The sequence below is a fragment of the Hippocampus guttulatus genome, chromosome 8 (genome assembly GCF_054856545.1).
Source record: "Hippocampus guttulatus isolate MCC_2025c chromosome 8, RoL_Hgut_1.0, whole genome shotgun sequence".
In the NCBI taxonomy this organism is placed as follows: Eukaryota; Metazoa; Chordata; class Actinopteri; order Syngnathiformes; family Syngnathidae; genus Hippocampus; species Hippocampus guttulatus.
Genome location: NC_141268.1, coordinates 16,800,276 through 16,821,442, shown reverse-complemented (window position 1 = coordinate 16,821,442; position 21,167 = coordinate 16,800,276). Strand labels below are relative to the sequence as shown.

Genomic DNA, 21,167 nt, shown 5'->3' with positions numbered 1-21,167 from the left:
GTCGTCACGGTAACGACAACGCTCATTTTCCCCAGAATGAAGAGAGGCAGAGGACAGAAGACAAGGAGGAAAATGTGTTTGATTTCAAGTGCGCCGATTTGGCCGCAGACTTGCTTGTGTTCAAAAATCAAGAACGTAACCTACTTGGCTGACAACGTGGACATTTTTGTGGGCCAATTTGTGAAAGGTCAGGACAATGTGACTCATCCGATCTGGTGATATGTAATGGAAACGCAATTTTCACCAGCCTCTCTCCATTTGTTTGTCCGTGTGCGTGAGAGTGTGCTATTTACTCACATGTGATACTCCTGCTGGGTGTCGGTAGCTCCGTGTGCGAGAGGCTGTTTTTGCATTTGCCTCCGTCGTTACCTTGTGTCCTCTCCGGGATGACATCTGACCTCAATATGAGGGGCTCAGTGTAGGTGTTGGCCACATCTGGAAAAACAATCACACAAGCACTTTAGATAACTTTTTTTTTTTTAAATCCAAGAGCACATGATTTAACTTTATTTTGAAATCGATTCCCACTATATAACTTCCTGAATGAATAGTTGCTTTTCTTGGCCATTATTTGTATGATGACCAAGCCATCCTCTCTTGTCTGTGAATACATGTCAACTCTTGTTGTTATTCACATCCACACGCACTTCATTAATTTCAAAAGCAGTTCTGCTGACTTCAACAAAGCAGAAGATTTGTCTGTGTCTGTGTTGGTGTGTTTTCTGTGCTCAACTTGCATCTGGAAGTCATTAAGAAGAGTCAACCCCCCCGGGACTGTTCTGGGGGGGTCTATGCGCACACTTTCGTAACCTGAAATCTTGCGGCTCCATAAGTATGCGCGTGAGAGGATATATGTTCAAAACATAGCAGGAGAACACATCCTATACATGTAATCTAAAAAAATAAAATAAAATAGATAAATATGCAGCATGTCTAGGTGTTTTATGTTCTCTGGCACCAAAGGCTGCTCTAATGAAACTGTTATTAGGTACACACACACAAGCCAAACCACGTCCTGCGCATGGACTCAAAACTTCCCGGCGAGGTTTATTTATTTTAGCAGCTCTTGCTCACTTCTCTATCTGTTTTCCCGTCCCCGTCTTCTCACCTCCAAATTCACATTCCCTCCGCACGCCCTTGAAATATATTTCCCCTCGTAGCTGGCATAGCCTTATAAATAAGTTGACACTTGGTGTCTCGGTTTGAGCTGCAAAAGAAAAGTACACTGTACAAAGAGGATGTCAGATGACAGGGGGTGCGGGGGCTTTCATTCACAGATAAACACACCCCTGATCCCTCAAAATTCCACTTCATTTACACGACAGGGCACAAATGACACTTCCAATTTGTTGCTTCCCAAAAGGCACAATTAAGATGTGGGTCATGGCAGCCTAAAGAGAGAAAGCGAGAGAAAACAAACAAACAAAAAAAAAACGCAACACACCGGATATCCTCAGATCAGGACTGGGCCTCCACCAAATGTGGGTAAAAATCGGATACGTATTGGATACCTGTCAATGTGACTGCAGCTTAAACGGGCGGCTCGGATATATATCTCTAGCCAAGCAGGCCTGAGCTCATCGAAAAACGCCAAGGTGAGTAATTGCAGTTGGCAGCCAGTGGAGTGATGCAAAGGTCAACCTCATTTATAAGAATGGGAGAAAGAGTAAAAAAAAAGTATGTGTGGTTTCAATCTTATTACCGTTGACTTCTGTGTGTGGAATGCCGTTATATAGATGTACAAGATGTGAAAAACTGAATTGAAAGTGATTTCACATCGTCCACAGAGTAGTAGCAGGAGTGCTGTCCCCATGAAAATGGCCGTAAGTCATTCAATAAAGTGATTAAACCACCATTTTAATCATGGGCCCACTCTGCTATTTCATTTACAAGTTTAAGTGTCTTGGTGCTTTGTTTCTTGGACTTGCTATTATGTCACTACCAAGCCAACTGAATGCCCTGCCGTCATTTGGAGAAGAGAAAGTGGGGTGGCATGCCTCAGTCGTAGAATGCTCGTCGTCTCAGGGCTCAGAGGTTGTGGGTTCACTCCCCGGCCATATCAAAAATGTTCTTGAGCAAGAAACTGGACTCCCAGTTGCTTCTGATACTGCGTCATCAGTACGTGAATGAGGAAACAGTGTCCAGGGCTTTGAGTACTGACGGTAGAAAAACGCCATCCAAATAGAAGCCCATTTCGAAAGGGGGATGCTTTTGTCAAATCCCATGAAAATGTGACCAGCCGAGCACCTTTGTGACAATGCTGTTTTGAAGTTTGAAGTTGAACAATAACATACTTGTCGCAGATCGATGTCCTGTATTTAATAATAATAATAATAATAATGCATTTTATTTAAAAGCGCCTTTCATGCCACCCAAGGACACTGTACAGACAATAAGAAAATACAATGTAAAAATTTGTAAACGAGATATTATATAAAAACAGGACATAAAATCATAAAATCATAAAAACATGGAAAGAGCTAAGAAATGGAAGAGCTATGTGGAAGAGCTATTTGTCTTTGTGAATGCTGTTGATCGCTCATTGCTTTTTTTTTTTTTTTTTTAACAGTTGTTCAAGAATGGAGAGAAAAGTTGCTGAGCAATGTAATTAAGTCCTGAAGTTGGATTGCTACCAAAATTGTGTTTTTGTTCCTCAGCTGTAGCAGCTGTTAAGCTTGTCCAAATCAGTGATCGGAGTCATTACAAGTTGGGACTCATTCACGTTGTAACCCCCCCCCCAACCCCCCCCACACTCCTTCCCCCATAACCCCAACTCGCAAGCTGCACTGATTGTGGGTGGGGATACGGCCCATGGGCTGCTACTTGCCCATGTCTGACCTACTGTAGCTCGTGTCAATATTAGCTGAAGCAGTCCAGTGTGATAAAAGTGAAAAACTACTGTAGCTTTGCTCCATTTGCAAAGTATTCTGCACTCTCCACTTATTAGGCCCACAGTTTGCGTATGAGCAATGCTGCACCTACGGTACATAATTAACGTATTGTAAAAAGGAATCTGTTGCCATTTTTGAGAACTCTCCTGCCTCGCCTCCCCGCTTTCCTGGACTCGGGGTCCTCAACCTCGCCAAACCGTGACATTACGTCTCAGAGTGTGCAAGTGCACTTAATGATTCGACCAGTGAGCATATAACACCTGCTATCTGAATATTAGGATAACATCTGCACATTATATTATGCGTGTCAATCATGTGGTCAGCTGATTCAATTCCGAGCATGTGCGGCCGACTGACTCATTTGGACTCCTGCTGCCAATGGAGGATTACGGGTTAAAAGTATGCAGGTCTTGTTTTGGAGTTCCTGAGCACTAAACCCATTCCCACCAAAGTCCTTAGTGCCATCCAAGCAGGCCCTCAACCAATTGTTTGCTGGCATCAGCATCAAACCACCAAACCGCCTGACCTCAGCGCCATTAGTGAGATCTGAGAATGATGAGCCTCTAATTCGAATCAGACCAGAGCAATCATGAAGGTCAGAAGAGACCCGGGCAATGTGCTTACATGTGTTTTGGGGGAATATGCGCGTTTGTTTATTCACATATTGTACATGTGTTTATGCGTGTTTGCAGTGTTGAATGCGTGTGTTCATTGTGCACTTGCATGTGTGTGTGTATCCCTGTAGGGCAATGCGGAAGACATTTACTCTGGCAGTAAACACAGCTATTAAAGCAAACACGCACATACACAAATACATAAACACACAGAGCTACTATATGGGCTGATGCAAATGATGTGATATCTTCTCAAGCAGGTTTCAAAGTCAAGGCCCGAGGGCCAGATTCGGCCCACCACGTCATTTTATGTGGCCTGCGAAAGTAAATCAAGCATGTCAACTTCCATGATGCTTGCTAAAGTCGGAACCAAAATTTCAAATTGTCATCTGCAATCCATAATAACGTGGCGATATTGCAAGCATTTTCTCATTTCCAAACCCTTTTTTACATTAACGTAAACAATGTTTAAACAAGTCCTTTTTCTTGACTTCTGATTTCAAAAATCGGCATCCATCAACTTGTGTGATGTGTATGTAACATGTGGAGGTTATTAAACATTTATATGGCTTCACAAAATACACAGTCATAACGGCCCTCCAAGGGAAACCGTAACTACAATGTGGCCCGCGACAAAAATGCATTTGACACCCTTGTTCTAAAGCATCAGCAGGATAGCATAGCTTCCGGCTTCTTTTACTGGGAACTCTACTGCCTTTCTGTCCCAGTCAACCTGTTGTCTACCGCTTGACCAATTTGTACGTAGAAACACAGAACTCCAATCTGTTTGGATGTGGAATATACTGTCAATGATAAGAATTCTAATAATAACAACAACAACAGACGACATTAAAAATAATCGCCCAAAATATGATGGCATGCTAATGTATATACAGGACTGCCATTAAATAGGCCCTTGAACGAAACGACTTGTATCATGTTACTTTGGATGTAGTCCGCACAATCCCCACGAATGCTCATGAATAACAGCCAATCAGGTCAAATGATGACACTTCACTGACCCTAATTAAAGGTCACGCAACAATAACAGCAGAGATCATTTCGAGATGTAGAGAGACTGTGTTTCCTCAACTGGAATTCTCCACTCCTATTCGCCGCAGTGTCACAATTAATCTCAACTCCTAGCACAACCGCGTAGCACCTGCAGAGCAGACGCAACATCTGTAACGGCGATGTTTAGGGTTGAGGGAGAACGTTCTGCCGCTTGAGAATGCCAAAAGAACAATCGGCTGCTGCGCCTTCATGACATGCAGGGAAAACACAGACAAGTACCGTCCTTTATTTGAAATCAAGTGACGGACAGAGAAGTAGTTGAATATGCAGTAAAATGTTACTACTACATGATTCAATATATTTTCACGTGAAAATTTTATGACTGTGTTACTGAGGCGGCTCTTGCCTAAATTAATCTGGGATTGGCTCCAGCTCATATATAACCCGGTAGAGAAAATGGAATAATGGATACATACATTTATTATAAATATTATTCATTTTTTAAATTTTTACACACACCCCCAAAAAATGAATAAATAAAAATAGAAAAGCTTACTCGAAGAAGCGCGTATAGATGCCTGGGTGTGATGCTTAATTATTGGCTAATACAATATTGTGATCATATGAGGACTTTTTTGGGGCGAGCACTTTTAACAGCTTGAAAAAAATACAGTACATCAAAGTAGACTTCTGTTTAGTATCACAGAGCTAGTGGGGACTGTACTGTAGTATCTGCCTGGCCAGCGGTAACAACTGGAACTGATTGAAACCACACACGAACACTGAGGGTTTTGACCAAAACGGTCACAACACGAGGAACACACAACTCTGGTTGGGACGGTTTTATCTGAATCCAACACCAAACAAAAATAAATCCATGCAGGAAGCACTCACACACTGAAAAGAAAAAGAATAGTGGAACTAATTGTTTTACTGCAGTCTGGTTTACGCACACACACACACACGCGCACACACACACCAATAAGTGGAATGTGTCCAAAAGGAGGGATTTTAGCTTCAACGAATGACGGTGATAGCAGCTCATTAATTACTAAAACTGTCTGGTCTCAAACATTGATTGGGTTACAGTGTCTCGGAGATTTGTCTTGTTTCCTGCACCTGAATAACTGTTACACTTGATTGAACTCATTACATTTTGTTCGGTGTTTTTGCTCATTTTGAAAAGTGCTGCTGAAGACATGACATCAAGATTAAAAAAGAACCCCCCCCCCAGCTCAATAGGTCCCCATTGACATAAAACAGCATAACATGAGAGACAAGTATATTATAGAATAGATGACTTAATGAACAACACAGACAGCCACAATAGACTCCAGAACGTGCAGCACCATAACCTATACTATATTCTTTCATAACATTAAGTAATTGCTGAATGTGTGAAGCAGCATCCTTAAAATGAGTAGAAGTGCTATAAACGGGCAGACATCCTTATTTTAACAAGTAAAAGTTCCACTGAGGGTTTCTGTAAATGTTGTGACATAGTTCACTGTAAAAGCCGAATTTTTTCCCTGGATCGCCTCAAAAGCCATCAACGTGGCCTTTGCTGTGATTGGCGGCACGGCTTGCATTTTTCAATGTTCACCAAGAAATATGTGAAATGGGTATTCAGAAGACAAACATCTTCCAGAAAACAAGAATAAAAATCTAATACAATTGTAATTGTCATTCACTGGTAAAATTACTGTATTTTCCGCACTATAAAGGCACTTCAGAGGATAAGGCGCACCTTCAATAAAAGGCCCATTTTAAAACTGTTTTCATACAGTATATGGGGCACACCTCATTATAAGGCACATAGAATAAAAGCTACAATAGTGGCTGTGGTTGCGTTATGCATCCACTAGATGGAGCTACGCTAAAGGGAATACAATACAATACAGCTTTACTTATAGAGCACTTTCACAACTGCAGCAGCCGTAACAAAGCGCTTTACCGAACATTTAAAATGCTACGTCCAAGACATCAGAATGTTGATCCACGTTTAAGGCGCATCGGATTATAAAGCGCAGTGTCGGCTTTTGAGAAAATTGAATGCTTTTAGGTGCGCCTTAGAGTGCGGAAAATACGGTAGACTGCAAATAGTGACGAGAGTTGTTAAAATAGTAAGCACGGCACATTGTTGAGTCGATATGGTGTGTTCCTGAAAATGATAGAACACCTGATGGCAAAGCACGGATCAATTCAGTATCACGCACACTGCCCGTCAGGTACTGTGCACGCAAATGCGCTGGAGAGTTTCACATCTAAACATGACGGAAGCAGTGGTACAAAAGAACTTCAGGCAGAACTCGAATATTTTTGAGAGAATTCACAGCTTGGGGAGCTCAAGGACACTGGCAACAATTTGAAATGAATCAGGAAACAATACGGTAAAAGATGGCTTCAGATGGTTTGAAGATGAATTCAAAACCAAATGGTTTGTCGTGAAAGTTTGCTTCTTGCCTTTCACGTGGTGTTGACACAGTCTGTCATCGGTAAATGTGTGTTGGTGTGCTTGTGAGCGAGAGCAACACTTTCTCAGACGTTTGCGAGGTGTGGGAGGAAGTCTCCCTCCTCCATTTCTGTACTTCAAATACGCTGTAAAAAATGCCCCAAATTGCACCTTGGTTATTTCAATCTCAGTGGGAAACTAAATTCGACATTGGCCTCAATGAACCTCTGTGACTCAAATGAGACAAGCAGGGCTCATAGTTGCATCCCAACACAGCACAGGAGAGACCATACTGCAGTTTCGCGATGGAACAAACATGAGATGATCAAACTAAATATCAAAATATTTAGACTGCAGCTTGTTTTTCGAAAAAAAAAAAACCCAACCCAAAAAACATAATTTAACTCTTTTAGGGACAGCGGTCACTACAGTGGACAGCTCATCATGTTATCAGGTTGCCATTATTGGTGTGTGAAAGGGTCAATATATAAAAGAAGAATTATAATCATTGAAAGATGAACTAAATCTTGACGACTCCGCCTCAGACTCATGCAGGATGGTGTGATTCAAGTCCTGCAACCCAAAAGCTGTTTCCAAATTGGTACTTGTTTACAGAGCGCTGGGTCGACCCTGAAAGCGGCCGCAGTTGAAATGCCACTCAAGTTATTTATTGTCACAATTACGTTGTCGTTCTGTGAGAGAGCATACAGTAGAGGCGAACAATGCGGTTCAACGTGTTGAATTTGTCAATAGATAACAATGAAACCTCACTAAATCAATCCCACACCCATTAGAAAGCCACTTATTAGTTTTTAGAAGATATTGAAATAATGAACTCAGCCAAGCACAAATTAAGTTAGGCCTGGTTTTCATCACTGTCTGTTGATTTGCTTTTAATGTTTACATGGTTAGTGAGAGCGGAGTGGTGCATGGGCCAAGGAGTAACCCGATACAGTTTGGCGTAGACCTGGACAAACGGAAAGATCAATTCATTTATTTTCATTGTCGGCTGTTACAGGCGGCAGGCGTTGCAGCCAACTAAGCCAGTCATCCGGCAGATGAACTTAAAATGTTTAAAAATGTAAAAACATAATGTCAATTGCATCGAGTCCTGTGGACAGTTTCAGTTGGGTTTTTTTTTTTCCAGCGAGAATCTAAAGAGACCTTTTTCAAAACACTGCTGTAAAGTATTGTACCTAAACAGCGTTATCGTTCTGAACGCAGTTGTGTTCAGACAGCTCTTGCGTTGGACCTCATTGTACAAACTGAGTGTATTCGTAAAAAGAAATCAACAATGACTACAATCAACAAATGTAACCAAAAACGGATTACATCCATCGTTTTTTCTAAATGTTTATCTCAATAGACTGGAATTGGTTTCGACACCGCCCCGGCGGTCAGTCAGGTACAAAATGCTCGCAAACTGTGAAAATTGAGTGCGTTCGGCGACAGTACGTGAACCACTTGTCTGTAAACAACAAGAGGAAGCAATAAAATTCTGTGGTACTGACTCCGAAAACAATGACGCAGTGAAAATATCACGGAAATATCATCGGCTATATATACACGCAAATCAAGTCATTAGTAAAGGAATAAAGTATAAATGATAAAGTAGCACGAGAGAAGTGGGTCAAAAACACTGAAGAGGAGGCAAAAAAAAAAAGAGAGATGCCAGTGGTAAAAATGAATGAGGGGTTAGCATATGGCGCTGAGGGTTTCCTACGTAAACAGATAGCCTCATTGCATCTTCATGTCTGCGAGAGAGCAACATTCCCAACAGCGAGGAGCGCACATCTGTCAAAACACGGCACCATTTCGTGGCCTTGGAGCTGCTGAGGGGAGCTTGACTTACTTCGAGCAGGAAAGGCTGAAAACACAATCAGGCGGGATGACTGAATCGCTATATAGACATCTCTCTGCACTCTGTTACGCATGCTGGGTCGCTACACATTCATCATCAAATTGTGTACACTTTGGTATAAATCGTGTCATTTCAGTTCGCAAATTACGCCACACCAAAATGGCTTGAAAACATAATCTCCGTTGATATATTTGTTGTCCGAGCGCTGGGTTCGTTTTATAATCACTGCCTCAATATAAAGATTGAGGGTCGATTTCGATTTGTGCAGCTAAATCTGGCACTCCTGAAAAGATGTCAATTTGACAAAGCTGCTATTCGCCATTTGTCAGAATACAGTTTCTTCAAATTATGAAATGCCTCAACCAGAAAATATTGCCTCTTGTTACCAAAGAAATTTCAAGATACGAAAGGTAAAAATACAGTATGGGCTGCAACTCGCAGTTCCGATTTTCTTGAACGCAACATACTTATAGCTGCTCTGTCATTGGCTATTACTTAGCATCTTCCTGGCATCCCATTGGCTAAGACGGACCTCTACCATTTGTGTCTATGTTCGTAGACAGATAGATAGATATGCGTCTATGCAACGTCCTCGTCATTCTCCTCTCTGTCCATGAGGTTCCGATAGTTTTACGTAGATGTGAATCACCCAGAAAAAGTGTTCACCAGTCGGGCGAACGCTCAGCTCACTATGCTGATGTTTGCCTGGGGCATTTTCGAAGGCTTGTGAAATGCCGACAAAAACAAACGTCCTTGGATCAGTTCTTTACAAAACGCCGGGCAAAAACCACTTCGGAGAGACAACATGAACTAAAGAGGGTAAAAAAACGAGGAGGACGCAGTTAAAAGTTAAATGACCATCATTTTTTACCCTTTATTCTTTTTTTTACATTATGCAAAACTCTCATTTATTGCGCAATAATCTCATTTGTAACATGTATTTGTTACATATTTTAATGCATTTTTATGCTTTAGAAAACATTTATGTCAGAATTTTGGGGGGGGGGCGCTTGGAACGGATTAGGGCATTTACATGGAAAACACGTCTCCACTTATAACATTTTCGAGTTGAAAACTTTCTTCCAGAACCAATTAATTTCGTAAGCAGAGGTACCACTGTACGAGTAATTTTGTGTACAAGAAGACTTTTTCAGCATCTGAAAAATCGGACTGAGTGTTTTCTCTTGCTCAAGGTCTGAAAGTCTTTCTCAGGCTCCTCAAAAAAACAATATACAGTATACAGTTATTATTCTATTTGCATTTGCTTGTTTGTAAAAAAAAAAAAAGGGTTACAGCGCTACTCAGACAACAATTGTTGGTCTTGTTATATTTGCGTTTTGAAAGCATCTTTGAGCATGACATCAGCACAGGGGGGTGAACAAGTCTTGCGCCACTTAGTAGGAAATCAAAGAGACGCACTGTCGTGTCATGGGCTGGTCATGCAAACTGCAAGAGAAAACAGTTTTAATGAGTGTGTGCTGGCTAGGCAAATACTGTATCTGGTGTTCTGTCAGATGTGTTTTGCACTGTAGTTGTGCATGTTGCGTTGTCCCCAAAAAGTCCTGCGTTCTCTAGATGAACGGGAGTGGGGGGGGGGGGGGGCTTGGGGGAGAAGTGGAGCACTGAAAGCAAGGCCTTGTTGCTCTCTGTGGTAGCCTGACCAATCGTCTCCTCCCCGCCCTGGCTCACCTACATACCCGCAACACACACGCAGGCGGGCAGGCAGGCAGCCCAGCTTGAATGGAAGAAGCCCAGTCGTATTTTGCGATGGGTTCCCGAGTTTGCACAGGTAAAGTCAGTCAAAGAACATGTTGAGGCACCACCCTGCTATTTTTTTTTTTTAATAACTTAAAAGGCTTTCCTGAGGTATTTTCATTCGAAACGACAATCTTCCTAATCCCACAATATGAATGTCGGATGAACCAGACAGTAGCCAGCACAACAAACGTCAATGTTGGAACAAAAACTAAAAGCTTTCATGGAAGAGTTTTGTTGCAGGGTGCCATGGCAACATAACATGTCAATCTTTGCACACGCTTCCCTCACAGTTCCTACGGTCATTCTCAGAACAGTTGGGTCAAGAAGGGATTGAGGCAGCTTTTTTAAAAAGTTGGGTCAAATGAATAAAGCAAAACAACCCAATTTGGGTCATTTTCAACCCGACACGAGTGTTGGACCTGCAGATGCGTAGCTACGTGATGCATTTCCAATGAGCTGAATTCATCTTGACTCCCCTCTCACGTCAATCAAGGAAGCACAAACCCATGAGCAAGCAACTGTTGTGGCTCTTATCGTCATCACAAGAGGAAGCAACTATTTCCCCCCCCAAAAGCAAAGCCAAGCTCAGAGCCACAAAATCATTTAATGCGGGAGCAGCGAATGCTAAAAAAAAACAAAAAACACTGTGGCACAAATCTCAATAGTGAATCAGAGATTCTACCATTCCAACCACAGATTTATTGGCCCAATAGTGACCCTGTTCTGCACAACATCAGACAAATTCCCTTCTAGCCAGCCCATTTGAACTAAGCTCAGCCTTCATCCTGTCATTTTACATGCTAATTTGCTTCTTTTTTTTTTTTTTAAATCTGTGACAATATCACAAATCACGGACAGCTTTGGGTGAACAAACAGGAAAAAAAAGAAATGAAGAAGGCTCCCAGTTATGTTACGGTATAAGGGTCGCATTTACAGGCGGTCACAGCAAATGACATTTTTTTGCTTTTCCCTCGCTAGGATTGCGGGTGACCTGAAGCCTACCCAAGCTGACCCGGGGCGAGAAGAGTCATCTGCATTAAAGAGCTGGGCACACATGTTCACATTCACACTTACTGACAATTTAGACTCTTCAATTAACCCAACTTGCTTTTTTTTTTTTTTTGTAACGTGGCAGTAAATTCAGAGAGAAAACCCCCACACAAGCCTGGGATCAACACGCAAACTCCACACGAAGCCCGAAGCTGAGATGTGAACTTGAAACCTCAGAACCGTGAGGCAGATGTGCTCACCACTAGTCCGCTGTGATCACTAACGATGTTTACATTCATGAAAAATCTGCTTACACTCAAACTGAAAGATCCTTTTTCTTCGAGGAATCCCAAAATGCTTCACACAGCTTAATCAAGCCATCGTTTCTGTAATGTTTCGCTTACAATTTCAAAAGATCGAACCTGTTATCTTACCACGACTTGTCGCTGGGCTCAAGGTGCTATTTTCAATCTCGATGTTGGCATTTATGTGTAAACTGGTCAAGGGCGCTGCTGGACACGGGTCCCCATCATCTGGCGGTTCTGGGGAGATGGCAGGAGCACTCCTCTCCTCATCCATGGGCGTAGGCCTGGCTCTTTTCCGAGGAGGTGGAGGGGCCCGAGAGCTAGCCTGAGGGAAAGGGATGGTTAAACACTATCAGTGCGGGGAAAATGATTGTGATATGAATAACACGAGCAAATGCTTATTGTGTTCAGTGATTCATAGTGGGAGATTGAACCTTTTTCACCAGCACGATTAAGACATTCTTAAAGTAGTAAAAAGACACAGCAGACAGTTTATGTTTTCTTTCAATACTGGAAAGGCGTCATCATGTTTGGTTTTGACTCACGGTGTTTTTCTAACATGAAATGCTTCAATGCTGCCGTTCTATTGGAAATTGCTTTTACATGGAAAATATTTACCTTTTATCAAGGCACTCACCGGAAACAGTAGTTGCTCTGCAGGGATGGCCCTACACTGTGGCCGGGGCGTGCTTTAGTCCCATCAGAAATGTGTGTAGCAGCAGTTAAGCCCTTCCCGGTTTATTATTTGAGAGTCTAAAATATATTTACAAAATATTTTATAAGCCTCCCTATGTATTGGAAGTGGTTATTTTGCATACGGTCTAAGGGAGCCCTGTGGTTCTTGTGCCCCTATTTGCTCATTAAGATCTTGCATATGGCACCTTGACAAGAACTTCAATAGTCGATCCACAAAACTTCCAGTCAGGTTCAAGTTGTTTCAAAACTCTTAACAAATCTGAGAAAACCAGCGACTCTGAACCGATTGTCAAGAAGCTCATTTGAATGGAGAATAAAAGGGGATTCTCTATTAAAATGAGAAAATAACTCAAACGGGTTAGAACGCTTTGGCGAAAGGAAGATTAATGGCAACGGTTGACAAACAGGTCTTGAGTTAGTCGGACATTCCACCATGTGGTGTTTTGACAATGACAGGGAGAGAATGCTGGATGTGAGCACGTGAGTCATCAAAAAAGTCATTCAGCGTGTTATTTTTTGTAATTTACTATGTCACCATCAGGAAGTGCAAATAATTATTTACCCGCAATCAATATATTCAGTGTTACAGCATGTCAAGTTTGATCAAGAGACGACAGCCGGACAGAACACCAAATGTGACCTTTCAATTCAGAGTTTCTTCAGTTGGATATGAAACACGAACCGTGATGAAAACAACAACGATGCAAACAATCTCGATCGATGCGAAAACTGGAGCTCGAGTTCAATCACGTGCCAGTGTGTTTGGCGTGCGCGTGCCACTCAGCCGGCCAGACATTTGCGCGCTCCCGCTGTTTCACTACCTTGACGACTTTCGGCATTAAAAGAGTCGAACAAACCAACGTTTATGTATTTGCAAACCCCGCAATCGGCGCACGCAATCCCAAATTCATCAATAAAGTTCAATTGGGAAGGAAGGTGAAACGGTTTCGTTTCTCCTCCCCGCCCTCCCCTCACAAAAAAGAAGTCAAGCCAGTCACGTAAAAAGGACACTTTCAAACTCAGGCAACTTTTACCACGATAGTTGCGAGTTAAACACTGTTGGCTTTGCTTTAATTGCACGCGTCTGCTTCCCTTAACGAGTCCCTGCATGCTGAGGACTCGAGTGAGAAGAACTTTCATGAGCTCGCAATCGAACGTGGTTTTACGCCACACGACAACAACAAAGACGACGAAACGAGCTCACCTTGTGTGTGTGTGGATGGGTCGCGGAATATCGAAGCTTTTGGCTAATTCATTCTCTGACCTCTCCAGGTGGGCTTCTCTCACCCTCCGAGTCCTCCTCCTCGCCCCCCTCCACTCTTATCTACACACTTTCACGGATCTTATCCACTGCGCGCCGGTTAAGTGCACCCCCCCCCCACCAAAAAAAAAAAAAACACCCCGTAATTTTTCAGTGCATTTTCCTCCAGTCGAGATCCCCGTTTTCCCCCCCGACTCTTCCTCCCCGCCTCCCGAAAAACTTTCTCCGGCTCGCCCCTCGTCCTCCAGATGTTGGGACGCTTTTGGCAAACTCGCTGGGAGAGAAAAAGAAAGGGGGTGGGAAAAAAAGTTGTGACTGCAAGCTTTTCTCGCTCTCACGCGAGTAAAAATCGGACTTCTATGGGTGTGCGTGCTACCTTCACGGTCCCAGCGTGCGGCAGCTTTTGGGGCAGGAAACTCCAGTGATTGTGCTTCCTCCAGGCTACGAACTGCTTTGGGCTGAGCTATACAATCCTGTCATCATTAACTCTTAACCCGAAGCAGTCAGCTCGTACTACGGGTGAGCTTTCATGCCTGTGAATTACGAGGCCGGTAACCACATGTTTTCACATTAATAACAGACTTTGTTTGTCGCAGATGGCAGCAATACAGGTAGCTACACACCGACACGTTGAAGCGCTAACTTTATGGGCACGATAGTCAACAGAAAGTATCAGGATGAGTCATTGCTGTGATATTTATCCCCCCCCCCCCCCCCACATCCGCCCCCCAAAATCCAAACACACAACATGTTTGCACACTTTTTCAAACCCCCAAGTCTGGCGACAAAGAAAATAGTCCTCAGTTTCTTGAGACATATTTATTTGAACTGCATGCCTCATAGTGGACGGTTAGCACAAGGTCATGGTACATATTGAGACAAACAACCAATCATACTGACATTTGCAGCAACTGCATGGACGTTTCAGAATGGTTGGGAATCAGTGATCCAGACTGTCGGAAAGATGCACCCATATTTTTCCGTTTTTAGATTTAGAAGAAAGATCTGGTGTAGAATTTTCAAAAAAACAGTTATCAAATTGACAGACGGTAGCATTAGTCGTCAACAAGTCAAGTCAACTGTTTGTTGAGAGCTGACAAAAGGAAGACAGCTCTGATATCGTGAGACATCCCACCGCAAAGTTTGAAAAAGAGGAATTGACAACTCCGACTTGAGGGACAACTTCTTGGGTTTCTTTTGCTGGTGGTTTGAACGGTACAATTTGTGTAGCACATATTTGCAATATTTAGCACACGCCTGCACAGGACATTAAAGAAACAACTGAGCCAACCCATCGCAGGATAGTCGGCACATGTCAACACCCGAAGGTTGCAGCTGATGAGAGCGTGCTCTTTGATTGATGTGCGAAGCCCTTGGGAAGGCAGCAAAACTTTGGAGGCCTTTCAGGCACGTTTCCATTTTTGTCAACAACCCGTTGCCCTCTTCAATTTGGCCTCCCAATCACTCATCTGAGCCTGCTAAAGGTCTGACAGTGAGGTGTCTGCAGCTTTTCTGAGACACACACACACACACACACACAAAAACGTGTCAGAGTTTGCATGTTTGTTTGTTCTTTGCATTGAGGACTGTTCCAGTTCCAGTTTAATTGGGCAGACTATCTTTGTGACGTACACATTCAGGTTTATTTGAAACAAAGACTCTGAAGTACGATAGCAGAAAGGCAAATGGAATACCTTTCTGCTTATAAGCAAAGGAACACGTGGAAGGCTCAATAACCCACATTCCCAACATTTAAGCCTCACCACAGCATCCCATATACTCTCCCGGTGGCCCTTTATAGGGCACGGAACCATATTTGGTCAACCAGTGATTCCCAACCACTGTGCCATGGCACATTTGTGTTCCATGAACTATGAACAGATGTGCCGAGGGAGATCATCCAATCTCACTGTATTTGTCCAAATATTATTGATGAACGACAATTAATAAAGTCTCTTAGTTCAACTATATATGCCAGCAATGTATAGTGCCAGGCAGAACAATTAAATGTTCTCTTCCCCCCCCCCATGTAAAATGTGTCAATCAAGTTTGGGAAACATTGACAAACACAAAGAAATCGATTCCTCAAATGTCTCGGTAAGGCACTAGAACGGCATTATTTCTGCTACGCAATCAAATCTGAAGATTTTTCTCGGAACTGGAAAATAAATTCAAAAACATATCTGCCATTTCAACTGCTTAATCTTCTTAGAAAAAGGGAACTCCCCAAAACATGAAGTAGAAAATCCATAAAAGTGTCACAAGACCATGAAACAAACAAGGTGCATCCGAAAAGTAGATACGTACTGTATGTCAAATACAAATTTCAATGTGGTGCCAGACAATAAATCAGAACATCTCGAAAAAGATTTTGCGGGGTTAATTTCGTTCAGTGCACGACAAGAAGTGAGTGTCGTTGAGTGTACCAACTCACGATGCCATAAGCAGTGGAGAGATCCTGGCTGAGCAGAACGTCGCCATGCTGCAGCAACTTCCCTCCTCACCCAATTTGGATCCAAGTGAGTTGATTCACAGAGACATGTTGTTAAAACATGGCAGCAGAGCTGCGAAGGATATCGTAAGAATCCAATCAGGAGTGCATTAGATTACAGGGGGATTACATTGAAGGTAAAAACGTGTCGTTTGGATTTACAATTTGTCTTTTGTGACACCTGTCCTGGAACATTTCGTGCACACCGTGTATTTAAGTGTGGAATGATTGACACATGGTGCTCGTGAAGGCATTCGTGGCTTTATGCTAATTGAAACGACCATACTGTTTGATATTCTCACTTCAACACATTAGAAACAGTGATGGTGTGCACCAGGGTGAAGATCTTGTGATGCGGGGGTGGGGGTGTGGTGGTGGTGGTGGTGGAGGGGTCATCTTTTGGTCTATTTCTGAGGTGAACAGGGCCAAGCTATCCAGCGGCCGTGCGCACTGAGCAGGCAAATATGACAGTGTCGTTCCACATTCCTCACCTCTAACACTTCATTGAAATCATTCTCCAATTATGAATCAGTCGTGGCTGCTATCACAATAGGTATTATTTTAGTGTTCACTTGGGTAACAGCACATATGTAGTCCATGAATTATACGCCATTAGGAAAGAGCGAAACAACACGAAACACGAAAACAGTGTTTTCAACACGAAAACAGTTATTTTACCAATTAAGTTAGCATAAAGATTCAATGTAACATGAAGTAGCTAGCTTATAAAAAGCTAGCATATTTACTCTGCACATATGGTTGTCCCTTATTGTATAAAATCTGCTATTAGGTCAATCTGGTGCTGGCAGATTGATTTTGGTGTTTTAAAAGTTAAGCTAGCATTTAATTGATAAGCTAAGTGGCTCCTGGCTAATCCATTGCTTGGAAGGATAATGTAGCACATTTAATACTAACAAAAGGATGTGAAACCAAGAGGCTGTGAGAGTAGGCGGAACTTAATTATAATTGCACATTCATGCACCTGAATCAATTTAAAGCAATCACAAAGAAGATAAACGTCCTCGTTGCTCAGCAGATTATAGCTAAATCAGTGGTTCTTAACCTTGTTAGAGGTACTGAACCCAACCAGTTCATATGCACATTCACCGAAAAATTCATGAGTGAAAAATAAAAATGAGATTTTTTACAAATTCGAGACATTAAAAAAAACACACACACACATTTATGAAAAACTGAGAAAAACGGGTCTCGGCGTAGATAAGTCTACCTTGTAGTCCACCTACAGGGACACTTGATACTTAAAAATTAGCATTTCTGCGTGAGTCAAACCAACTCCTACTGAGCGCTTGCTCTCAAGCACAGATGCATATTAAAGAGAAGACGGTGTGCTCCCTCCTGTGCACAAGGGCACGTTGTCCTCACAAAGGGGAGCCGGGCCACGCTCGAGTATATTTCAAGCAATTCTACTTTTCTCATAGGACGCAGACATGCTCGTTGTTTGGCTCGGGCCTCTGAGGCTTCTTCTGAGGCTTTCCACTGTGCTCAGAGCCAGACTGAGCGAGAGAGTGAGAGAAAGCAAGTTCACCTCGCCAGGAGGAGGACTGAGGAAAGCACTGCTCCACTGCCCTACTACTTCACCGGCACTTGGACCGACACGAGAGAAGGTTTGTTTGTGTGCAAACCAGTCAAACTCGAGCCGCATGCTCACACAGAATCGTTATTAAACCTTAGGCGCAAATTGTTTGAGCGGTTCGGAGATGTCGGGTGGGAGAGAGGAGGAGAAAGAGAAGAAGGAGGAGGAAGAGGTCGAAAATGTGGTTCCAATCACTCACAAAGATGCTTTTGTTCTGCAGCTGTGGTCTTCTTTCTTTCTTTCTCGCTCTCTAAAATGGTCAATGTGTATTTGCATGAATCAGTCCTCGCCATTTCTTGACCTCTCCTATGTGCGTTTGCTTTTTTGTTGTTGTTTTTTGCATCCAAAACCTTTTACGAGAACCAATAAAGTGTGCTAGTTGGTTTGGTTGAGCTCGTTTGTGGTTACGTACACAATGTTTAAGTCTCTTTTGTTTTTTGGGGTTTTTTTTTTGTGAGTTTGAACAAAATTAAACTGGTAGTGGCAAATACACAGCTCGAAGAAATCGCACTTTGTCCGTTTGATTTTGTTTTCTCAATGTGAGGTTTGTCTATCTGTCTGCCTGTCTGTCAGTCTCTCTTCCTCCCTTCACATCTTCCTGTCTCTCTTTGACAGCATTCACAGCAAAATCAACATTGTAAATCAAAATAACATACCCCGAGATAGAGACAAGCTTTGCATTGTTGCTCCTTTATTTCATTTCGCCCAATATTATAAAATAGATTGTCAGTTGAAGAAGTCGTCGATAATGGCTGAGCTTTGTGAATGTTATTCATGAAAGGCATTGTATGAACGCAGTGCATTTGAAATGATTGTGTGTCCTCAAATGACGGGCACCAGCAGGAAAGCGTGAACCTTGACTCGGAATTCAGCAAAGAAGAAAAGAAGAAACACAATTATAATTAAATCCTTTCTTTGCTGTAACCCGCTGCGTTCTCTTTTAGAGCTGGTTTTGTTCTGATTCCGTTTTGTCGTGCCCATTTCCAGAACACAAAGTATTAATATAGACCAAAAACAAAAACAACAACAAAACACATGAGTGTTACATCAAAATGGGAGTGCACGGTGACCTAGCGCATAGCCCATCTGCATCACAGTCGAGAGAACCAAGGATTGAATGTCATCCCTCCCGTGAGATGTTTGCATGTTCTCCTCACACTGCCGTGGATTTTTTTTTCCAAAAAGATGAATGCTCGTGTCACTGAAGACTAATCGGACCGATTGTGTGAATGGTTGTTTTCCTACTCGTACTACAGGCATCTTTCAAAGAATACTAAATCATTGAGACTTTCATTTAACGTCAATTCATTAGCAAGACAAAAGGTAGAAAAACGTCGATTGTCCAGCAAAACTTCCGTTGCTTGCTAGCTTGCATTTTTAGTGACTCACCTAGCAAAGCAAGGACATGCGCATCTTTCAGTAACTTGCCTCCAAAAGTGAGCGAATCTTGACTCCTAATTATAGAGCTCTTGGAACATTGAAGATGTCAACATTTCTTGAAATCAATAACCTCTCACTTCAACTTTTATGAGCAAAATCCTTCAAGACCACTTGTAATGCCCCCACAAGGGGGCGGAAAATAGCGAAAAATCTATGAGCAAGTGCAAGTGTTATTTTGACTTCAAAATGGCGCCGCGAGAGTGGCTGCCTTTCCAGCAGCTCCTATAATTTGTTGTTCTACTTCTTCCTTTCATAACTTTGCTGCTGTGAATTGGGAATTTCTCCATTGCGAGACTAATAAAGGTTTTCGTATCGTATCTCCCCTTTAAGTCTACAATAGCCTAAAGTTCCAAAAAGATGGGAGCACAGTTCCTTGGCACCAAAGTGTCACAAAATTGTGCTGATGTGATACATTTATTGCTTTGGCTTGAGCATAGGTGAGCGTTTCAACCAAAAACAGGCTAGGCTCTGGTGCACTGTATTTAACATACTGTACGTATTATATTGACTGAAAAGCCAAGTGCCCGTTGATCAGAGAGGGATACATGCGGACACTTGCAGACGTACTCCAACTGGGCAGGTTGTGTTGTTTTTAGTGAGTCAACATGCTGTTTGGAGGGCAGCCCACTGTGGCAGGCCAGACATCGGGGGGAGGGTTGACGGGAGGAGAGGACGACAGGGTGAGTACGACAGGGTGAGTACAAGCGGGCAGAGAAAAAGATGTCAGCATGGCACGATGTACAGCACACTAATCGTATTTAGTGACTCATAGGGTCTGCCTGGACCTCAGTGCTCTGCATGATGCTGGGCCCTTCACACACAGCACTGCACACGCAAGCTGATATGCGTATAAAATACCGAAATGGTTCACAAGCACTACGAGTGAAGCCTAAACTCAGCCATACCCTCACACCTAATATTTACTCAGTCCAGATGAGCATTCCGAAAGAAAGCCAAGGCGACACTGCCAAACACCAATGTGACACGCCAAGAACAACTTCTTTATGTTGCTTTGCACCCTGGCTCACCTTGCGCAAGCACATATCCTCATAGGGTTGCGTACACATGCCGCTGTACTTATGCTTGCACGCGCGGCTCCAACAGACTTCTCCCAAAAGTAAAAAGTCACCTGCACCTCGGTGTCACGAGCGAGTGGATTTTCTCCCAGTTCATTGTAAGCAAAATATTAAAGTTTCAACTTTCCCCACAAAATACAAAAAAAATCATGCCACGACTTTCCCCTCCTCTCCCCGTGGCAACGTATGCAGAGTGCAGCGCTGAGGTTCAAAGATAAGCTGCGGGGCATGTGCCGAAACTGCACCGAGAGAAAGCACAAGGAAAGAAAAGGGAGTATATAGCAAGGTGACAAGAGCTACAGTACAGTAGTTTGAAGGCATAAATACCTCCATCGATCCATCTCGCCTGTCTGTCGCTGTTACTCCATCGCAAAATGTGCAGGTAGCTCAGTGTTCTGAACTCTCTGGCTCACCCTTTTGGCGGGATGGCGTCAGTGGCTGTTTGTCTCAGTGTGCCTGTTTGTGACGTGCTGCTTGTGTTGTCCGGTTTGTTTACTCCTCCTGGTGGCTGCTCTTTGTATCACAACACACCCTCAACTACGCATTTGTTTTCGTCTCCTCTTGAGGCATGTTCTTTTTCTTTTTTTTTTTGCCTTACATGACATTGCTGGGCAGGTATAGTTTGGACGATGTGGTAAACCAAGATTTATCTTTCACGTAATCTACATTTTGGGAAGTAAATGTTTCAAAACAGCTGTGTGCAAGACACGAACAGCTTTTATGA

General features: G+C 42.8%; 1 protein-coding gene across 3 annotated transcripts in view; it reads right to left on the bottom strand.

Moving 5' to 3' along the window:
* Positions 1-20,841, bottom strand: part of mdfi (MyoD family inhibitor) — a 34,031-nt gene extending 13,190 nt beyond the window's left edge. Inside the window, exons 1-3 of one of the 3 annotated variants that reach the window (XM_086118661.1) lie at positions 20,771-20,841; positions 12,015-12,210; positions 298-435 (exon numbers count right to left, since the gene is read on the bottom strand). In XM_086118661.1, the coding sequence (XP_085974787.1) occupies positions 298-435; positions 12,015-12,210; positions 20,771-20,776 (340 nt within the window). In that variant the 5' untranslated portion in view covers positions 20,777-20,841. Of the gene's footprint in view, positions 1-297; positions 436-12,014; positions 12,211-12,522; positions 13,486-13,785; positions 13,982-20,770 lie in introns of those variants that run through there. The other 2 variants (XM_086118662.1, XM_086118663.1) reach the window with 2 other exon arrangements.
* Positions 20,842-21,167: the final 326 nt, after the last annotated feature.